Source organism: Phalaenopsis equestris, unplaced genomic scaffold, assembly GCF_001263595.1.
Source record: "Phalaenopsis equestris unplaced genomic scaffold, ASM126359v1 Scaffold232315, whole genome shotgun sequence".
NCBI lineage: Eukaryota > Viridiplantae > Streptophyta > Magnoliopsida > Asparagales > Orchidaceae > Phalaenopsis > Phalaenopsis equestris.
This window is the reverse complement of record NW_018250281.1, coordinates 11,384-30,482: the sequence shown is the minus strand read 5'-3', so window position 1 is coordinate 30,482 and position 19,099 is coordinate 11,384. Positions and strand designations below refer to the sequence as shown.

The window sequence follows — 19,099 nt, the reverse complement described above, 5'->3', positions numbered from 1 at the left end:
ATCCTAAAATATCATGAATGTGGAAAAATATATGAATAGAATGTGGAAATATGTGAAAAGAATCAGAATCCCTACACCGATCCTAAAATATCGGCAATGTGGAAAAATATATGAATAGGATGTGGAAATATGTGAAAGGAATCAGAATCCCTGCGCCGATCCAAAAATATCGCGAATGTGAAAAATATATAAATAGGATGTGGAAATATACGAAAAGAATCAGAATCCTTGCATCGATCCAAAAATATCAGGAATGTAAGAATTTGTTTCAGAAATGTGAAATATCGTGTAGAAATGTGAAATATCGTGAAATGTGAAATATCGTGTAAGATTGTGTGAGGATGTAATATTTGTATGAATTTGTGAAGATGTGAAAAATTTTGTGTAATCATATAAGATCATGTATAAATGAAGTATAGAACTTGTAGAATCTGAAAGTTTATGGAAATGTAAAATTTGTAACGTTTTGCAGAATTGTGAAAGAAAAGACAAAATCCACAGAAGTGCGGAAACAATGAATTTGTGGTGAGAAAATTTTTATTTTATTTTATTTTTTTAATTTTCATGATTTTGAAGAGTATTTTTTGTTTACTGTTAATTAATTTATATATATACATACATACAGACACACACACACAAACATATATATCTATATATATATATATATATATATATATATTGAGTGTTATTCATTATATATTTTGTTTTACATATCGTTCTTGCTAGTTTGTCTTTCTCAGAATTGAGACAAATCAAATTCATTTGTTTTCTCAATCAATTGCCCAAATTTGCATTCACAACTGCAAAAAGAAATTTCAACATTTTTTCCTGTAATCTGATACTGGATGCAATGCTGTCTGACTCCATTTAAGAGGACATGATCAAAACATCTTTTGGAATCATATGAAAATGATCCATATATCTGAATGCTCTTCCATACTTCAACACTAAATACATATGATTGAATTTAATCTGCATATCATCTAACTGACAATCCATTATCGATATCCATGTAGAAATAGTAAGTTGCATAAAGACTAGCCTCACCTTCTAACATATTATCAGAAAAATAGAAGCAACTTCTCCTAAATATATATTGAGGTGTGCTGTCTTTATACAACTTATAGCTCGAAAGACTGCAAATTCTCTATCTCAAGATCAGCCTTAAAGCGGAAGGACACATTGTCTTCATTCATCCTCCTAAGGGTTATAAAAACTCTTGGATATAGTATTCCAGGGATGCAGTGTTCAGCTATATCAACGTCGTTCCCTTTCAGAACCAAAACCGAGCCCACATGCAAAGAAATCTCCACAGAACCTTGAAATTCTCCATCACCGACAATCTGAATTTCTGTCCCGAAGTTCTAAAATGTTTATGATTCAGAGTTCTAAAATGTTTATGGTTTTGATTTATATGATTCAGAAAACTTGAAAACTGTATTATGGGAAACTTGGAAATCATTGTGGCTTTATTTTGTGAAATTTTGAGAACTTCAAAGAGAACATACCTCCAATTTCCAACAACTCTGTATGTTTCGTATCATGAAATTGAAAGAGAACATATTCCAAGTAATCTTGTAACCTCCATGCTCCAATCTTTAAGTCCACACTATGAGTGCATGTATATATGTATATGAAAAGCTCAAGCTTCCAAATACCCATGGATCAAGATCCCAAAAGAAATTTCAAGCTCTTATTTTCTTCCAATAAATACTAAAGCCATTAGTCAAAATTATTTCTTAAAGTGCTCGAACAACAATTTATATAAAGAGATATCTAAATGACCTTGAATGGAATGACATGTGTAAAAATTGAAGTTTGGGTGTTAAATATGTAAATATATAAGAATTTTATGGTATATGCAAAACTAGTGAAAATCAAAGTTTAGGTGCTATATATGTAAATACATAAGAATAAGGTGGTATATATATGTAAATATCCCTACATATGTGAATATAAGGATCAAACTCCCGGCATCAGATATATATGAAAAGAAGTTGTGTAATCTTACTGTTATAACCGGAAAAATGAAATCACAAGTACTTCCATCAACATTTAAAACCTCCCCTCAAGAAGTAACAAATTCCTCTTCAAATTGACCTTTTCCAATTACTTTGAGCGAGTATTCGCTTGGGTAGAAGTGCTATTGGATTTAAACCTTACTAAATCAACCTGATTGCTTCTTCTTAACCAATCCTCATTCAATTTCCAATAGATTCAGAAGTGTAATCAATACATTGGCAAGAAATGAGATAAAATAAAGTGAAAGGCCTGAACTCATAATGCCAAGTCTAAATACGGGCAAATAAGTTCCAGAAAATGTAAAATCTCAGAAGAAACAACCAGTGCAGATTTCAAATCAAAGAGAAAATTGCCAACTGCTCCTCGAGGGATAAGGCCAAATAAAACATCATTTATGCAATTAAACCAAAGGTTTCCATAAACTTAAATATGGGAGGGCTGATGATGAAGTTTATTTTCTTCCCCATATTTTCTTACATAATGTGCGGGTAAACAAAAGCAACTGGGGGTTGGACTAAACTTACAAGAAGATTTACATACATACATACCACACAATTATTATATATTTACATATTTAAAACCCAAACTTTGATATTTGCACCTATAAAGCCATGGTGTCATAAATCTAAACATGAAAAGTCGTATTGCGTATTTGTAGTGTAAAAGATCGAAACCTTGGCGTGAGATATGTAAATACATTAGAATTGCATGTTATGTAAGCAAACACTATAAAGCTTTCATGAAACACTTGTACGAAAATGAGAGACTAGCACAAATACTAATTCAGGATGTCGCCATGCTTTAAAACCACCAAAAAAACTTTTCCAGAGTGCAACAGAGAGAAGGGCCCATTGGTTAAACCACCAAGGAAAGGTAAAATATTCAGCCATTGAGATCATAAAGTATGAAGCAGTTCAGCATAGCAGGAAATAAAGACCAAACATAGAGATCCATAGTGGAACACAGTTAGCAAAACAGATGCCAAAACAAAAACGCATGCCATAGCACAAAAATCCATATTAAGATTGAGGTTAATGCCGTCACATATGAAATTGGGATACAAACGGCAATTCTTTTAAACAAAACCATGAACAAGAAACAAAAGGCAAATGACTATCACTTCTTCACAATGAAAGAGTAAGAAGCATAATTGTTTCTCCCATCGATTCCATCCCACTAAATTCTAATAAACTTAAATCTCAAAGTTTATTCTGTATCTGAGAACAGTACGCATGATGCTAGGGTCTGCAACATAATGCTAGTATCATTCCTTTCGAAACTTGAATGTCATAATTGATGCGTAAGCAAGTAGATTTATCAATATAACAAAGACGGTGTCCAAGAATGCATGGAGCAACATAAGCAAAAAAGAAACGCAGCCTAATTCAACTCCACCCAGAAATATTCCACTTCCTCTTCCCCTTTAACTTATGCTTGATACTCTTAGACCATAGGGTGCCTACAAGGTCTAAGCCATGGAACTCCACTCTCGGGCTACGATGGAACCAATCTCACTATAAGTCAATGAGGGCGAATCAGGAATCCCTCAAGACAAAAGCTTTTGACCTCACCAACATTGTGATCTGCTCATCGCTACCCCTAATAAGGGAACCTTCCCTTCATCGAAATCCTTCAGAAACCGTAGAACTAACATCTGGCTCATTTCATGGAGTAGTGTCGCCTCTGACATATTTGTAGATTGAGGTTGCCACCCCTAGATTGGTTTCATATCTGAAGCCCGCTTCATCCCAACGAGTGCTCTAGCTAGGACCATGCTCCTCTCTTGATGTAGGGTCAGGAAAGGACTGGCTGACTTTTTACCTCTCAACGAGGCTAATGAAGCCTGATGCGTCAGATAGGGGGTCCTCTTCAGCCCGATCAAATCGTCGTCTGGAATAAATGTGGCATTTAAGTGTAGAACGTAAGGAGTCACAACTTCACCACCCCCAACATCACCTGTCGGAAAGTAAGATTTTCTGTCAATCAAAGTTATCTCACTTGTTAGAATCCATTGGATTATAAATGTTGTTTCAAAGGTATAAATAAGGAGGTCTGAATCTGGGTTTTTCTTTGTGAGCGCCTTCTCACCCACCAGTGATTTCTTCATCCTCGGCTCTTTAGTGGAAGCCTTGGCTGCCTTATTAATCCTTTGCTTTGACTCATCGACTTTCAAGGGGCCCACAAATCTTGAGTCATTCGTTCATACTTTTTAGGGTTCAAAACTTTGTTAATCATGTCGTCGTGGGGTATTGGACAACAAAATGACTATTCCCTTCGACAGACGATGCTAAGCCTGCATCTGAGGAGGGATCTTCTGTCATTTTTTAAGGCTCCCCAAACGACCATGTGAGGATTCCTTAATTTCTTGCCGATGCCAGCAGGAAGTTGTGTTTAAAAGCAATAAAATTGGGAAACTATATATCTGTGATAGAATCGTGTCAGCACGTATCTTAAGGTAGAACATGAGCACACAACAAATGGGGCGGGCCCCCTCGATCGAAGTATTCAAAGAGCAACCAATAAAACAATCCAATTTGTCCAGGGAGAGATAGATGTGGAGCCAGGAAGAATGTCCCAGAGCTTTGCATAGTCATTTGTCTCGTTAGCTCGCCAACAAACATGACAATAGAGTGAATGATATGCACCAAATGAATCGAGTGAAGACCAATCTATCATCAAGAGGATGAGGTAGGCGAGTCAAAGAAATCAGTGGTAGTTATAAATAATTTCGACCGACAGACTTTTGGATTATCTCCACATGGGTCAACCCGTTAGAGACAATGAACAAGTATGGGAGTAATGAGCGAAGATTGCAGCTGTTGACCAATAATCCACATGCCGAAACATTTAAATATATTGTGTAAATGATCTTCGTGCCCTTAGATTTTTTTCTAAAGAAAAAGAACTTAAGGATAATTATGTATCCAAAATGCCTCCCATACCTACAACTAGGGAACCTCTCATGAGAAAAAAACTCTAAAGATACTCATTTTTTCACTGTTCATATATTCTCCTTTAGTCCTGGTGCTTTATTCCTTGGATGTGATTCATGGGCACTTTTAGATTCAACAACTAGAATTTATGTGTTAGAATATAAAATATAATATTTTAGGTGGCTCCAATGTAAAAACCCATATTTTTTTTATTTTTGGCCGTTTTAATCTATTTCTTTTAATTCTGCTTTCTCCTCCCACCGCGACTGAAAACCTAAACGCGCTAACAACCGGCATCGGCTCCCATGGCAACTCCCCGCCCCTCCTCACCGGCGACGAGGCCCCTCGAAATAGAGATCACCGTTGTCTCTGCTAAACACCTGAAGAACGTCAATTGGCGCCACGGTGATCTCAAACCTTATGCTGTTGCCTACCTAGACCCTGAGCGTCGATCTGCCACCAAACCCGACGACGCTGGGTCTACGCGTCCCGTATGGAACGAGCGCCTTGTTCTCCCCCTTCCGCCTTCTCTCCACCATGGCTCGCCCCTATTTCTAACCCTAGACATATTCCATTCCAAGCCCTCGGAAACTCCCAAACCCCTCGTCGGAACTGCGAGGTCACCGCTGAGTGATCTCATCGATCTCGAAGATCCCTCCGGAACCCCCACTCCGATCCGCTCGCTCGAGCTTCAGCGCCCCTCTGGTCGCAACCAAGGCAAAATCCGTATTAAGCTGGCCATTCGCGAGCGCCCCTGCGCGCCGGAGCCTAATTATTCAATACCCCATCCTCCTCCTTCCAGTTACTATTACTCCGCCCCTCTTCCGCCCCTTCGCAACTACCGCTCCTTCCCTTCTCCTTCTCCATACAACCACGCTATCCCGCCGCCTCCATCGCAGTATCCTTATGGTAATTACTCCGATCCGTACTCTGGATACTACCCGCCTGCTTCGGCATACTACTCTGCCCCTCCTGCTCCGGCGGCAGTTGCTCTGCCGGCTAGGCCGTCTTACTACGATAGGGCATCTAGCTATGGGTTAGGTCCTTCAGCTCCTGTGGATTACTCCTCCGTGGCTTCGTATGAACAGAAGCAGAAAGGGGGGAACATGGGATTTGGGGCTGGATTAGCAGTTGGTGCTGTGGCGGGGTCTTTGGGAGCACTGGCGCTGGAAGAAGGGTTGAAGCACGAGGAAGGAAAAATTACAGAAAGGGTCGAGAGTGATCTGGCTACCAGGGAGGACTACAATGACTATCGTTCGGACTACTGAGAAGGTACCTGCTTTTTTCAAGCTTTCAATGTTGCTATAAGTTCGGTGATCAAGGAGGTAAGTTTGAATCAAGTTGCTCGAGTTCACATGAAATTGTTTCAAATTCAAGTCTAATATGTAAATAGCCCTTTGTTGCCAACTTCATTTTTATGCCAATGTTGTATGGATCTTTGATTGTGTTCTTTTGTTATGCAAATTTTTATATATTTAAGATGATGGTGGCTCTAGGTAATTTATAACTTCTCTCCGGAAATGCTCTTGGATTCTGTGTTTTGTGACTTGTATGCTATTTTGATAATTGCATGCTGTTTATCTATTTGAGCTTTTTTGCCACTTATGCCATCAGTTTTAATTCTTATTCTTTATCAGAATCATAATGTCTACCAATTCATATGGCTAGATGTAAGATGAAACAATGCTTTTGTGTAAGAGATTCATTAAAATTGAGAAGGATGCCAAAAAAGACTAGATTTCTAAGTTGCTTCACTTTTGATGAGCTGGATAAGATCAGTAGATGCAAAAACTAGGGCAGGATATTCACCGCATGCATTGATTCTTTCTTTTTTAAATTTCCATTAAAATCAAATTACATCAAGCCCCTCCACTGCTTTTCCAATTAACTAGCCTTTAGCCTTTTCCTATCAAGTCAGTTAATATGCTTAATTTGTGAGACATTTCAATGTACGTTTAATGCAGTGATATTGTGACATTATCTGATTTCTTGTCATTGTGTTGGAAAATAGTTATAAGGTGAGCCTATCTAGCTTGCAATATCAGAATGTAAGAAAAGATGGTTTAAAACGAAATTAATTTTAATATTTAGGAGTTGCTGGAAGGAGGAAGTTATGAGCCTCAAAATTGCATGATTTAAGCATTACCAAGTTGATGGCTGAAATTTGTGAAATATGTACTTTATTAGGCTAGCTGACTTATTTTCATAAAAGAGTAGGAAACCTTTTGATTTTGAAAATAATAATGAAAATGATCAATTTGGAAATGTAAGATGAAAGTTTCTTTCTTTCTTTTTGTTTTTGCTTTTTGGGACTTTATGTTACTTTTCGATGTTATGCTTATTATGTGGAAATTATCAGATAAGTTGCTCATTAACAATATTATGAGAAGAGTATGTTTTAGACCAATTCATCTTTTAATAGGTGAATGATTAGTGATCTTTTTACAAGACATTAATGTTTTTTTTATTTGTAGCTAGACTTGATTGTTGGATGAACTGGGTTTACTGGATTTGGTTCTTTTCTGGTTAACCCAACTAAAGGACCGCCTAAACTATAAAGTAACATTTATTTTATTTAAGGAACATATAAGACATAAATATAACATGATAAATATATATTCCTTTTAATTATTAATCTTTTCTTACATTTTATTGTTTCCATATTTAACTACATATCTAGTTTGATTGGGGCTTGCTTATGTTCATCCATAGGGGCTGGCTCAGATGATCTAGCCCAATTGAACATGGTTGATAGGTCCAAAAAATGATTGGGTCAAATTGTGCTAAAAAAAAATCTTGCGCAATAGCATTTCCATGTAGAATACATAATCAAATTGTGTGCCCCACTTGTTTTCTTGTTAATATTTGGTTTTCACAATGCCCATCACTTTTGTCGGAATAATTTGGTTTGATAATGGTTGCCTTAACCGTTTTGTTGTATTGGGAAAATTTTGATTTTCAACATGATTGCTCAAACTTTATCATCAATTTCTCTTGGTATTTATACTTGGGAATCAATATCTTGCTAAACCTAAGAAGACTTGGGCATGTTGTACAAAAAAATTTCTTAATTTAGTATAATTAAATGAAAATATGACACTCAATAAAACATAATGGAGAAAAAGGATTTATGTAGCCGAACCTACTTAGTGGGATAAAGGCTTGTTGTCGTTGTTGTTGTAATCAACATCTAGCTAAACCAAACAAATATGCTAAATAGTTTTGTTTGTGTTCTCTTGGAATGTTGGGTATGTATGAAGTTGTTTTAATCTCTCTCAAATCCTCTCATATATATGAGTTTTGGTATGCATTTGGTATCTAAATACATGTTTGTTTAAATTGTTAATGTATTATTGTCATCTCCATTTCCCCCTTTGTGGCTGGCTACCTTTATCCATCATTTTCTTTAATCTCGTTTATTGTATGTTTGGATGGGATATTTGCTTTATGTGGGTATGTGTGAAGTTGTTTTTTTTCTCTCAAAACCTCTAATATATGCGAGTTCTGGTATGCATTTGGTATTTAAATACTTTTTTGTTTGAGAATAAAGGGGATGCAAAAAATACAAATTATAGAGTAATTAAGTTAATGTGCCATACTTTAAATTATGGGAGAGAGTAATTGAACATAGGTTAAGAATGATACAAAAATTTCTTATAATCTTTTTGGTTTTTATGCAAAGTTTTCTATGAAAGATATACATATATTGGGAGGTTTGATGGAGCAATACAGATAGATTAAGGAGGATTTACATATGTTTTTTTTTTATTTTGAAAAAGCTTGCGATAAGGTTCCAAGGGATGTTCTTTGGAAAGTTCTAGAAATAAAGTTGTTGATACTATTTATATTCAAGTCATTAAAGATATGTATACTAGAGCTACTACTTGTATTCGAATAGGGGAAAGATTGATTGACTGTTTTTCAATTTCAGTTGGATTTCATCAGGGATCAGCTTTAAACCCTTATCTTTTTGCTTTATGTACGGATGCTCTTACTAGATATTTATAGGAGGATGTACATTGGTGTATGATTTTTGTTGATGTTATCTTTCTTATGGATAAGACTAGCGAAAGAGTTCAGTAAAAACTTCAATTATGGAGGTCTACATTAGAGTCTAAAGAAACTTGTTTGAATAGATCTAAAACTGAATACATGGAGTGTAATTTAGTTGTAGTAGATCTAGTGGTGGAGTTGTAATATTGGAGATCAAATCATTAATAGGATTGAACGTTCTAGATATCTGAGGTATGATGTTCAAAGTGATTGTGATACAGATGGAGATGTTATTTGTAGAATTGAAGTTTGATCTTTGAAGTGGGGCCTATTGTGTGATAGAAAAGTACCATTTTGACTTACAGGAAAATTCTATAAGATGGTGCTAAGATCTGCAATGCTTTATGGAGCAGAATGTTGTCCTATAAAAGAGGAGCATAAAATTAAATCAAGTGTTGTTGAGATGTGAATGTTTGCATGGATGAGCGGCTTGACACTTAGAGATAAAATGCAAAACGAATGTTCCATGAAAAGGTTGGTGTTGCTCTAGTGGCAGATAAGATTAGAGAGATTCGTCTTAGATGGTTTGATCATATTAAATTCGACCATCTGAGGATCTGGTTAGGATAGTAGATGTTTTAGATTCGACTTATGTTAAGAAAGATCAATGTATATCTAAAAAGACTTTGGCATATTGTATAAAATAATGATCTTAATTTATTTGAATTAAATGAAATTATGACACTCAATAGGATGCAATGGAGAAAAATGATTCATTTAGCTGACCCCACTTAGTGGGATAAAGGCTTGTTGATGTTATTGTTGCGTTTCTACGTAGAAGTTTTGGTCATGCTGCCTTTTGTTTGTCTTCTTTTCCAGCATTTGCACATTATTTCTATTTTATCAATCTATTTTCTGCTATCCATTCTTCTTGCACAAACCATTAATATATATTTTCACTATCTTATATTTAATAATTGCCACACTGCCGTCCAACTAATATAATAAATTTTTACTCGTTTTTTTTATATTTATTAGACATTCATTTTATTGTTCTTATTTCTACTGCGCTTAATTATTGATAAATTTTTTGGAGAAATTTGCATACATACCGAAAAATTCTTTAATATTTATGTATCTATCACCTAAACTTTCATATTTAAATTTATAACAATGTGATAAACCAATGCATGAAAATGTTATTAAATTTTAAAAGTTTTTCATAATCATATTTTTGATGTGATATTAAAGATTTGAGTGCTATGTATGTCAATATTAATATTTATGTGTTGGATATGTAAATACATAAGAATTGTGTTGTTTGTATGTGACTGTCCATTTTTTGTTTCTGAACACTTGAATCCGTTGCCAAATAGAATGAATAATTGCTAATTGCTGAAATTTACTTTGTATCCAATGATAAAAATCTTATTACATATTATTTAAAATATTTTTCTATTTTAAACATGCAACTTTTAATTTATATGTAGTGTGCTCATCTATATTGAGATTCTTTCGCATGATAAATTTTTGGTCTTTAAATTGATTTTTTTTGTAAATGTCACTTGATTTTTAATAATATTCTCTATTATTTTCCACTTTCAAATGCATTATAGTGGTATATTATGTTGTTAACTTTTGTTTTACTTATCATAAGTCTTTATCTTCCAAATATTTACTTTGTTTCCAATGATAAAAATCTTATTACATATTATTTAAATATTTTTCTATTTTAAACATGCAACTTTTAATTTATATGTAGTGTGCTCATCTATATTGAGATTCTTTCGCATGATAAATTTTTGGTCTTTAAATTGATTTTTTTTGTAAATGTCACTTGATTTTTAATAATATTCTCTATTATTTTCCACTTTCAAATGCATTATAGTGGTATATTATGTTGTTAACTTTTGTTTTACTTATCATAAGTCTTTATCTTCCAAATATTTACTTTGTTTCCAATGATAAAAATCTTATTACATATTATTTAAAATATTTTTCTATTTTAAACATGCAACTTTTAATTTATATGTAGTGTGCTCATCTATATTGAGATTCTTTCGCATGATAAATTTTTGGTCTTTAAATTGATTTTTTTTGTAAATGTCACTTGATTTTTAATAATATTCTCTATTATTTTCCACTTTCAAATGCATTATAGTGGTATATTATGTTGTTAACTTTTGTTTTACTTATCATAAGTCTTTATCTTCCAAATATTTACTTTGTTTCCAATGATAAAAATCTTATTACATATTATTTAAATATTTTTCTATTTTAAACATGCAACTTTTAATTTATATGTAGTGTGCTCATCTATATTGAGATTCTTTTGCATTCTCTATTATTTTCCACTTTCAAATGCATTATAGTGGTATATTATGTTGTTAACTTTTGTTTTACTTATCATAAGTCTTTATCTTCCAAATATTTACTTTGTTTCCAATGATAAAAATCTTATTACATATTATTTAAAATATTTTTCTATTTTAAACATGCAACTTTTAATTTATATGTAGTGTGCTCATCTATATTGAGATTCTTTCGCATGATAAATTTTTGGTCTTTAAATTGATTTTTTTTGTAAATGTCACTTGATTTTTAATAATATTCTCTATTATTTTCCACTTTCAAATGCATTATAGTGGTATATTATGTTGTTAACTTTTGTTTTACTTATCATAAGTCTTTATCTTCCAAATATTTACTTTGTTTCCAATGATAAAAATCTTATTACATATTATTTAAATATTTTTCTATTTTAAACATGCAACTTTTAATTTATATGTAGTGTGCTCATCTATATTGAGATTCTTTTGCATTCTCTATTATTTTCCACTTTCAAATGCATTATAGTGGTATATTATGTTGTTAACTTTTGTTTTACTTATCATAAGTCTTTATCTTCCAAATATTTACTTTGTTTCCAATGATAAAAATCTTATTACATATTATTTAAAATATTTTTCTATTTTAAACATGCAACTTTTAATTTATATGTAGTGTGCTCATCTATATTGAGATTCTTTCGCATGATAAATTTTTGGTCTTTAAATTGATTTTTTTTGTAAATGTCACTTGATTTTTAATAATATTCTCTATTATTTTCCACTTTCAAATGCATTATAGTGGTATATTATGTTGTTAACTTTTGTTTTACTTATCATAAATCTTTATCTTCCAAATATTTACTTTGTTTCCAATGATAAAAATCTTATTACATATTATTTAAAATATTTTTCTATTTTAAACATGCAACTTTTAATTTATATGTAGTGTGCTCATCTATATTGAGATTCTTTTGCATTCTCTATTATTTTCCACTTTCAAATGCATTATAGTGGTATATTATGTTGTTATCTTTTGTTTTACTTATCATAAATCTTTATCTTCCAAATATTTTAAAATATTCTGACATTTAATTTATTTTACAAGTTTCATTTATTTGAATTATATTAACTACAGGTAGCAGTATAATTTGAGGCACCACTTTTTGTATTCTTCTTAGGAAAATTTGCATAACAAATTGTACAAAAATAATGTGTCAGCATGAATTTTAAGCCAATCTGCTTTCTCAAGAAAGAATGACATGACAAAGCTGGACTTATCGGAAAGCGACCCGACAACTCAAAAGAATGGATTGGCTGATGCCAGCCACAAACCTCTTGAACTGACTTGAGGATACACTTCTAAATCCTCTAAGAGCTTAAGTTTACTCAACCGACAGAAATCCCGCGACGGGAATTGTAGATTGATGATCGACCCAATGAATCTGATCAGCTAGCATCAGTCGACTAGATCAGTCTCGCCAACTATTTTCAATAGTCCAGCCGACCGCTCTTACCTGGAGAATCGACCGATCAATTGTCTCCATTAAGAAGGCCGACTGATTACACTAATTATCTCGCCTCTTCGATCTTTATTGACCGAGCTAGAGAACAACAAGGCTCTGGGCTTATTGGAGAATAATTCCTATAATAACATGTACAACCTTTCTTAAAACAGGGTTATAAATGTAATTTTTCTTCGTTGCATTTTCTCTCATATAAATAGAGAGATCTTTTCATGTATTAAGACTTGGGCTCATCCCCTATCCATCTACCAAAAATATTTGATTATATAAAATAGGTAAGAGCTTAGGAATACCCCATTTTATCTTTGAAGGGCAAGTCTATGTGCACTCCTCTGTTCTCTCTCCCCCTCTCTTCCTCTCTCATTTTCTAGAGGTTCAAACGCTCTAATCCTTTGGGTGTGCCTCCCAAAAAATTTTTGATTCAATATCTTGAAAGGTGTCAAGGGCATGTAGCACACCACTAATAAGAATAAGAGCAACAAGTAGGATAAACTCACCAGAGACACTCCTAGCACGGAGTCCATCAAGGAGTTTACACAACAATAGATCTAAGAGCTGAAAAATCAAGTTTTTATCGTCTTCCAAGTGGCTTTAGCTCGGAGGCGATAACCACCTCTAAAATGTATAACAAGTTTCTTACGGTCGGAGAACTCCCCTACGGGAATTTGACCAATGACACCTCAACAACACTTCGCTGACACTGGACGACCGACGCAATCCAAAAATAAGCCCCGACGCGATGAATTGTATTGGCCCCAACTTGTTGAGAGCCGACCAATGGGACCTGTGTCGAGACACAAACTCTACCGTCTGACACCAACAAAGGAATCAATCCGATATATGAGTCGATGCCTAACTTAACAATGAAAAGGCGTTATTGTTTCAAACATTCTATAATTTTTCTGCTAGAAATTACATAGTTTTGTAATGTGTTCCAGGTGTTAAATTGAAACTCTTGGAACTCATGGAGTTCATAAGCTTCAACAGATAGCCAACACTTGTGGAACTTGAACTCGAGTAGCAAGGCCAACAACGACGCCAAAGATGTCCGGTCTGCAAAATACATAAAAGAAAGACCCAAAATGCTCTCGCATCGTAAACCTTGGTTTTTAAACTTGAATCAGATAAGGCCTTGGAGTTGGTTTTCTTTCCAGTAGTGACAAGCTCCACAAAGTGCATCGAGCAAATCACCTCAGAAGCAAGCTTCGGCAATTACCCTCAAGTAAGAAGTGATGAGATCCGCTTAATAAGTCTTTCACAAGGGTTAATCTCGTCTAAGAAAATCCGACCAAGCAACCGAGATCTCAAAAGTAGAAGATGTGAGCCGAGCATCAATAACGAAAATCAATAGCGACACAAGATGTCCAATCAGTACAAAAGCTATAAAATCTAGTGCAAGACGGCCCATCAATATAACTTTGAAGCTTGACCCGACAACGACGACTAACATCCGAACGACAAGCCGCATAAAGATCGACAATGACGAGCATAAAAAAAGCCAATGTCTCTAAATTCGACATGGATAAAGCTCTGGAGATGGTTTCTTGCCACAAACTCCACAAAAGATACGATGCAAATCATTTTAGTAATGAGTCTCGACCGTTGTCCCCACAAAGACTACGACAATATTTGCTTAAAACCTGACGAAAATTGTGATCGGATTGAGGTGACGATCCAATCAAACAAACGAGACAGACAATATAAGATTTCTGTTGAGTTGTTAATACAGGTCAAAACGATAGAAAATATCTCAAAGCCGATCGTTTTATCATACGAAACATTGCAAGCAATCAAACAGTAAAGTAAAATATGACAAATGTAAAGTGACATGTATAAAAATGATAAAAAGTTTTTGTTATAAGAAAATTTATACACAAGTTTTCTCTATGACCATACAATTCAATCGGTTGCAGCCGAGGAAAACAAAATTTCTTATTAAGTGCACGGATAAAAAAGGGGGTCTAAGAAGCTACCGATTTATCGCCACTGCTGCCTCCTCCAACCGCTCCCGCAGAGTTCTCGCTGTAGTCCTGTGGGTTGGAGAGAAGTGTGGCAAACTGCATCATATCGGCCCAATTGGGGTTGATCAAGCCCTCCTTAACAAAACTGTGGGCGACCAAGGACATGCCCGCCTGGAGTTATTGGGAGAGCCCCTTATCATGCTCCTAGCCTGTCACGATTCTGGCCATCGTTGCTCTCAGCTTCTTGTTTTCCTTTAGGACCAAGACGGTCTCCTAGTGTTCCTTAGTCTCCTTCTCTCATCTCTTAGTAGAGAACCTCAACCTCTTCTCCATCCAAATAGCCCTTTGTTCAGCTTTCCTCTTCTGGGTGACCGCCTTAGTCATTCTTCGCTCGGTGGCCGCCTTCTTCTCCTTCATCTGACGGAAGGCCTTAGCCCAGTGGTGGGCGACCAACCACGTCATCAGGTGGCACTGGTCGCCGAGCTGCTGGAAGTCCACTCCACCCAGCCTCCGTAGTAGCTCCTAGAATGAGTTAGATCATACCAACTTTGCCAGAAGATAAGGGTAGTTTATCGCTGCCACATGCGTCTCTATATACCAATCCATCTCAATATCCACCATGGCTTAATTTCACCAAACATTAGTGTCCTTTATGGAAGGAATCCACCTCGGAAGAGAACACTTGTGCTTCGGTCGAGGAGGAGGCGGTGGGGAGACATCCTCGGTGGGAGCTTTTCACTTCTGGTGTGGAATGACTTCTTCCTGGTGGTCAGACTCTGCCTCTTCATTGGCGTCAGTACCTGAATCTGACAAGGAAATAGATGCGGTCGACTCAACTCACCGCTTGACCTGGCGTCTATGAAAGGAACACCAAGCCCCGGCTCCAATCAAAGATGCCTCTTCTTCCTCCCCACTCAACCAGAAGAAATTTGGTGTATTGGGGAGCTTTTCCGGCGAACTCCAGAAGTTCAGAGACACAAAGTTATCAAATGCTTTTTCTCAAAAAGAAACGAGCCACACACGTTTTGTGTTAGCTCTAACAAAAATCAACGACTTTTGCTGTCGAGGAGAAAAAGTCTCCTCCGGGGAGACGACCCGCTGATGCGCCAAAATTTACCGCAAAGTGAGTTGACTGTATAATGCAAGTGCACGTGTCAAGTAGTATGTGGTTTAAGAGTCCTCGTATCGATCCCAGGAGGAAAGTTTTAACAATTATTTTTGTAGAAAAAACTATGGTTTACTAATTTAATGCACCTAGCTTAGCGTGATTGCAAAGAAGGTTTAAGTCCTAAGATTCTAGCTCAAATAGAGTAAATTGCAGGCAATAAAAATTAGAAAAAGGGGAAGTTCTTGTGAGTTCCTTCAAGAATGATGAAGCTCATCCCTCAGTGATTTGGAGATCATGGTGATCATGACTTTTCTGAATGTTTTCCTATGTGATTGTTAGCAATAAGAAATATATTACTCTTTATGCCTATGTCTAGGTCAAAAGTAGCCTAAAATCCATGATGTTGAGGTTCCCTCAATTCCCTTGGCATTCCGCGTAAATGTTCATATCCTCCGGAATGATTGCAGAATTCCATTGGAATATGTCTATTCTCTGAGAATTATGTGGTTAGCCCTCGTTTCCACTACGCAACGGTTAGATGTCGTAGTTTCACGAAATATTTTAACATTCTAGTTGACCATATTAGGAGTAAATGAAGTTCATAGGTTAACCGATAACATAGGTCATGAAAGTACAAAGAAAACACTAAAAGGAAACATCTTAGAAAACGGCGATTAAATCCATTACCCTTTCATCACAAGACACAAAAAATAAATTAGCCACGCATCGTCGAGAAAATCATAGCGAGGAAAACTATGCAGGATTTAAATGCAAGGAATAAGAGCATGTTAAACTTACAATAACTTTTGTTCTCCACATTAGCAGTAAGCCTTCCTCTCATACAATAATCTCTCACAACTTACAAAATAGAGGAAAAACTCACCCTTCAAGGTTTCAACCAAGGGAGATAGGAGACCTTAAGAGAAGCACTCAAATTCTTCCTAATCCATGCCTCCGACAGTCTCCAACTCTTCTTTGCTCTTGAATATGCTCCAAGAAGCCCTAAAAATCATTCTTATAACAAGAACCATGGCTTTGACAAGCAATTTTCTTTCCTAAGTGTTTTCCCACTCGTTGCTGTGGTCACGCCAGTGCCGAACAGGATGGCGTGGTTACGCCGCATGTTTGCCAAGTATGGCATGGTCACGCCGGATATGGCGTGGTCACTTCCCACGATAGGTGGTGCCGGTCACGTCAGTTTTAGGCGTGGTCATGCCGCTTTAGGTCAAATTTTCGTTGGATTTTCTCATTTCAAGTTCTTATTAAAAACATGCAACCTGCACAACGTTAAGAAAAAACATTTCTGAAGTGTACATCTGTGATAAATTAATGAAAGTAATCGATAAAAGACAGGAAAAATATAGGTAAAGTCATGCAAAATTGACGCATGTCACTTGCACCCTGGACTTCTTTCTCGTTTCCTTCTTAGCAGCCTACTCCTTCTGCTTTGCCTCCTACAACTTGTTGGTCGTGTTGGTTCGAACTCCTCTGACCATATGATCGTGCTCAAAATGTCAGATGCTAGGTACTGATTCATCGACAGCTCTCGCTCCTCGATCATGCTCCTGTACTCTTTCAGGGGTCCCAGTAAGTTAGCAACCATAAACTTTAGCTTCCAGTCATTGATCTTGTTCTCAAGTCCCACAAGTTGAACTCTGGACCGGGTCCATTGAGATCACTTTGTAGCCACCTTGACTGACGTTGTAGTTGAAAAAAATAGGAGAGGAGATCGGTTAACAATGAGATAGCCAATTACTGGAGGAAGACAAATAATTTCATGATTGCAGCAATGGAATTCAACATCATCTGCGTGGTAGCGATTGAAGATAGCCTGCAACTCCTGACAGAAAGGCAGTCATATAGTCCACACTTGAACATCCCGGTAGAAGACCATGTCCTTGCCATAAACATCAGTCGCTCGACCACTATTCCTTATCGCCCGCAAGACTACCCACTTGCCATATACATATGACTCTTTGGAGGTACTCCATCTGATGTGCCGATAGGATTGCCACTTCCTCAGACAGGATGGAGCTTAAAAGCTCTTGGGAATATTTGGGCGCCATGAAAGCTGAGAAAGAAAGAAGCAACCACAAGAAAGTACCTACGAAGAGAATTAAATAAAATGGAACAGTCGTGGGAGGATTTTATATACCATTAGCCCTATTTATAGAGAATGGAAGGAAGTCGAACCATCACAGGGGTATTGACATCATTGACCACTCAAAACTTCGAGAAGAGAGTCAAATCAAACACACAAATTGAGATAGAAAACTTAAATTTTTATTTCAAAAATAATATTTACATCAGCCGCTTGGTGGCTTTTCAAGCAAATACTTTAAAAAATCGTCACCAGCCACTTCTGTCGAGACAAACCCTCCTTAAGCAGCCGCTTGAAGTTTGCCCCCCTAATATAAACCTATCTACTCTTTCTATTTCAGCTTGTGCCCGGGTGACCAAAGATGCCTCTCAAACGGCTAGTAGCTCTGCCCGAAGAACTGTCACTTCCTTGCAGAGTGCATCCTCCCAAGCACGGATGACGACGACCTCTTCCTCTAGCATCTCCTCTAACATGTTCACCCGCTCAATGAGTAGGTGCATCTCCTCGGCCTGAGGAAATTAGTTCGCCTTGATGAAAGAGTATACTACTATTTCACGTAGCCGACGTTTCCCGATCCCAGAAATTATGGTCTCCGGTTGGGTCTTATCTGGGGGACTTGGATGGCCCGCTATACCAAGATTCGCTCCCACTCCAAAGTGCTGAAAGATAACGATTCCTCACTTGTGTTCTGTCCCTCAGCTGGCAGAGGAAGATTGGCGACACTGTGCGCCCCTTACGGTGCCGAGGCATCACCAACCTATCGCAAAATGCCCCCATCAACTACTTTCGGCACCCCAGATGACGCCAATGCACCAGTAACTCCTTTCTTTGCTCCAGGTGTGTCTGAGCAAGAGCCAACAAATTGATTGGGCATTCCTTTGGACGACCAATTTCCTCCACCCGAGACGCTTCTCCAATGCGACCTTTCTCTTCACAGTCCCCCTCTCTCGGGCGGCTTTCCTCTGCCCATGCTTTCTCACAAGGGCGACCAAGGAGCTTAGTTTGCCGACCCCACCTGATCGAGTGTTTTCTGCTTCTTCGTCAGCACGTTCTGCCTCTTATCACCTTCGGGCGTGTTCACTCTCCCACCTCATATATTCAAAAGCCCTTCGGTTGATGGCTTTGATG

The 19,099-nt window shown here is 36.6% G+C and overlaps 1 protein-coding gene across 1 annotated transcript; it reads left to right on the top strand.

The window, feature by feature from the left end:
* Positions 1-5,192: 5,192 nt before the first annotated feature.
* On the top strand, positions 5,193-6,495 carry LOC110038256 (extensin-3). Its single transcript, XM_020743036.1, has one exon. The coding sequence runs from the start codon at positions 5,261-5,263 to the stop codon at positions 6,221-6,223; it is 963 nt and encodes a 320-aa protein (XP_020598695.1). The 5' UTR covers positions 5,193-5,260; the 3' UTR covers positions 6,224-6,495.
* The last annotated feature ends 12,604 nt before the right edge of the window (positions 6,496-19,099 follow it).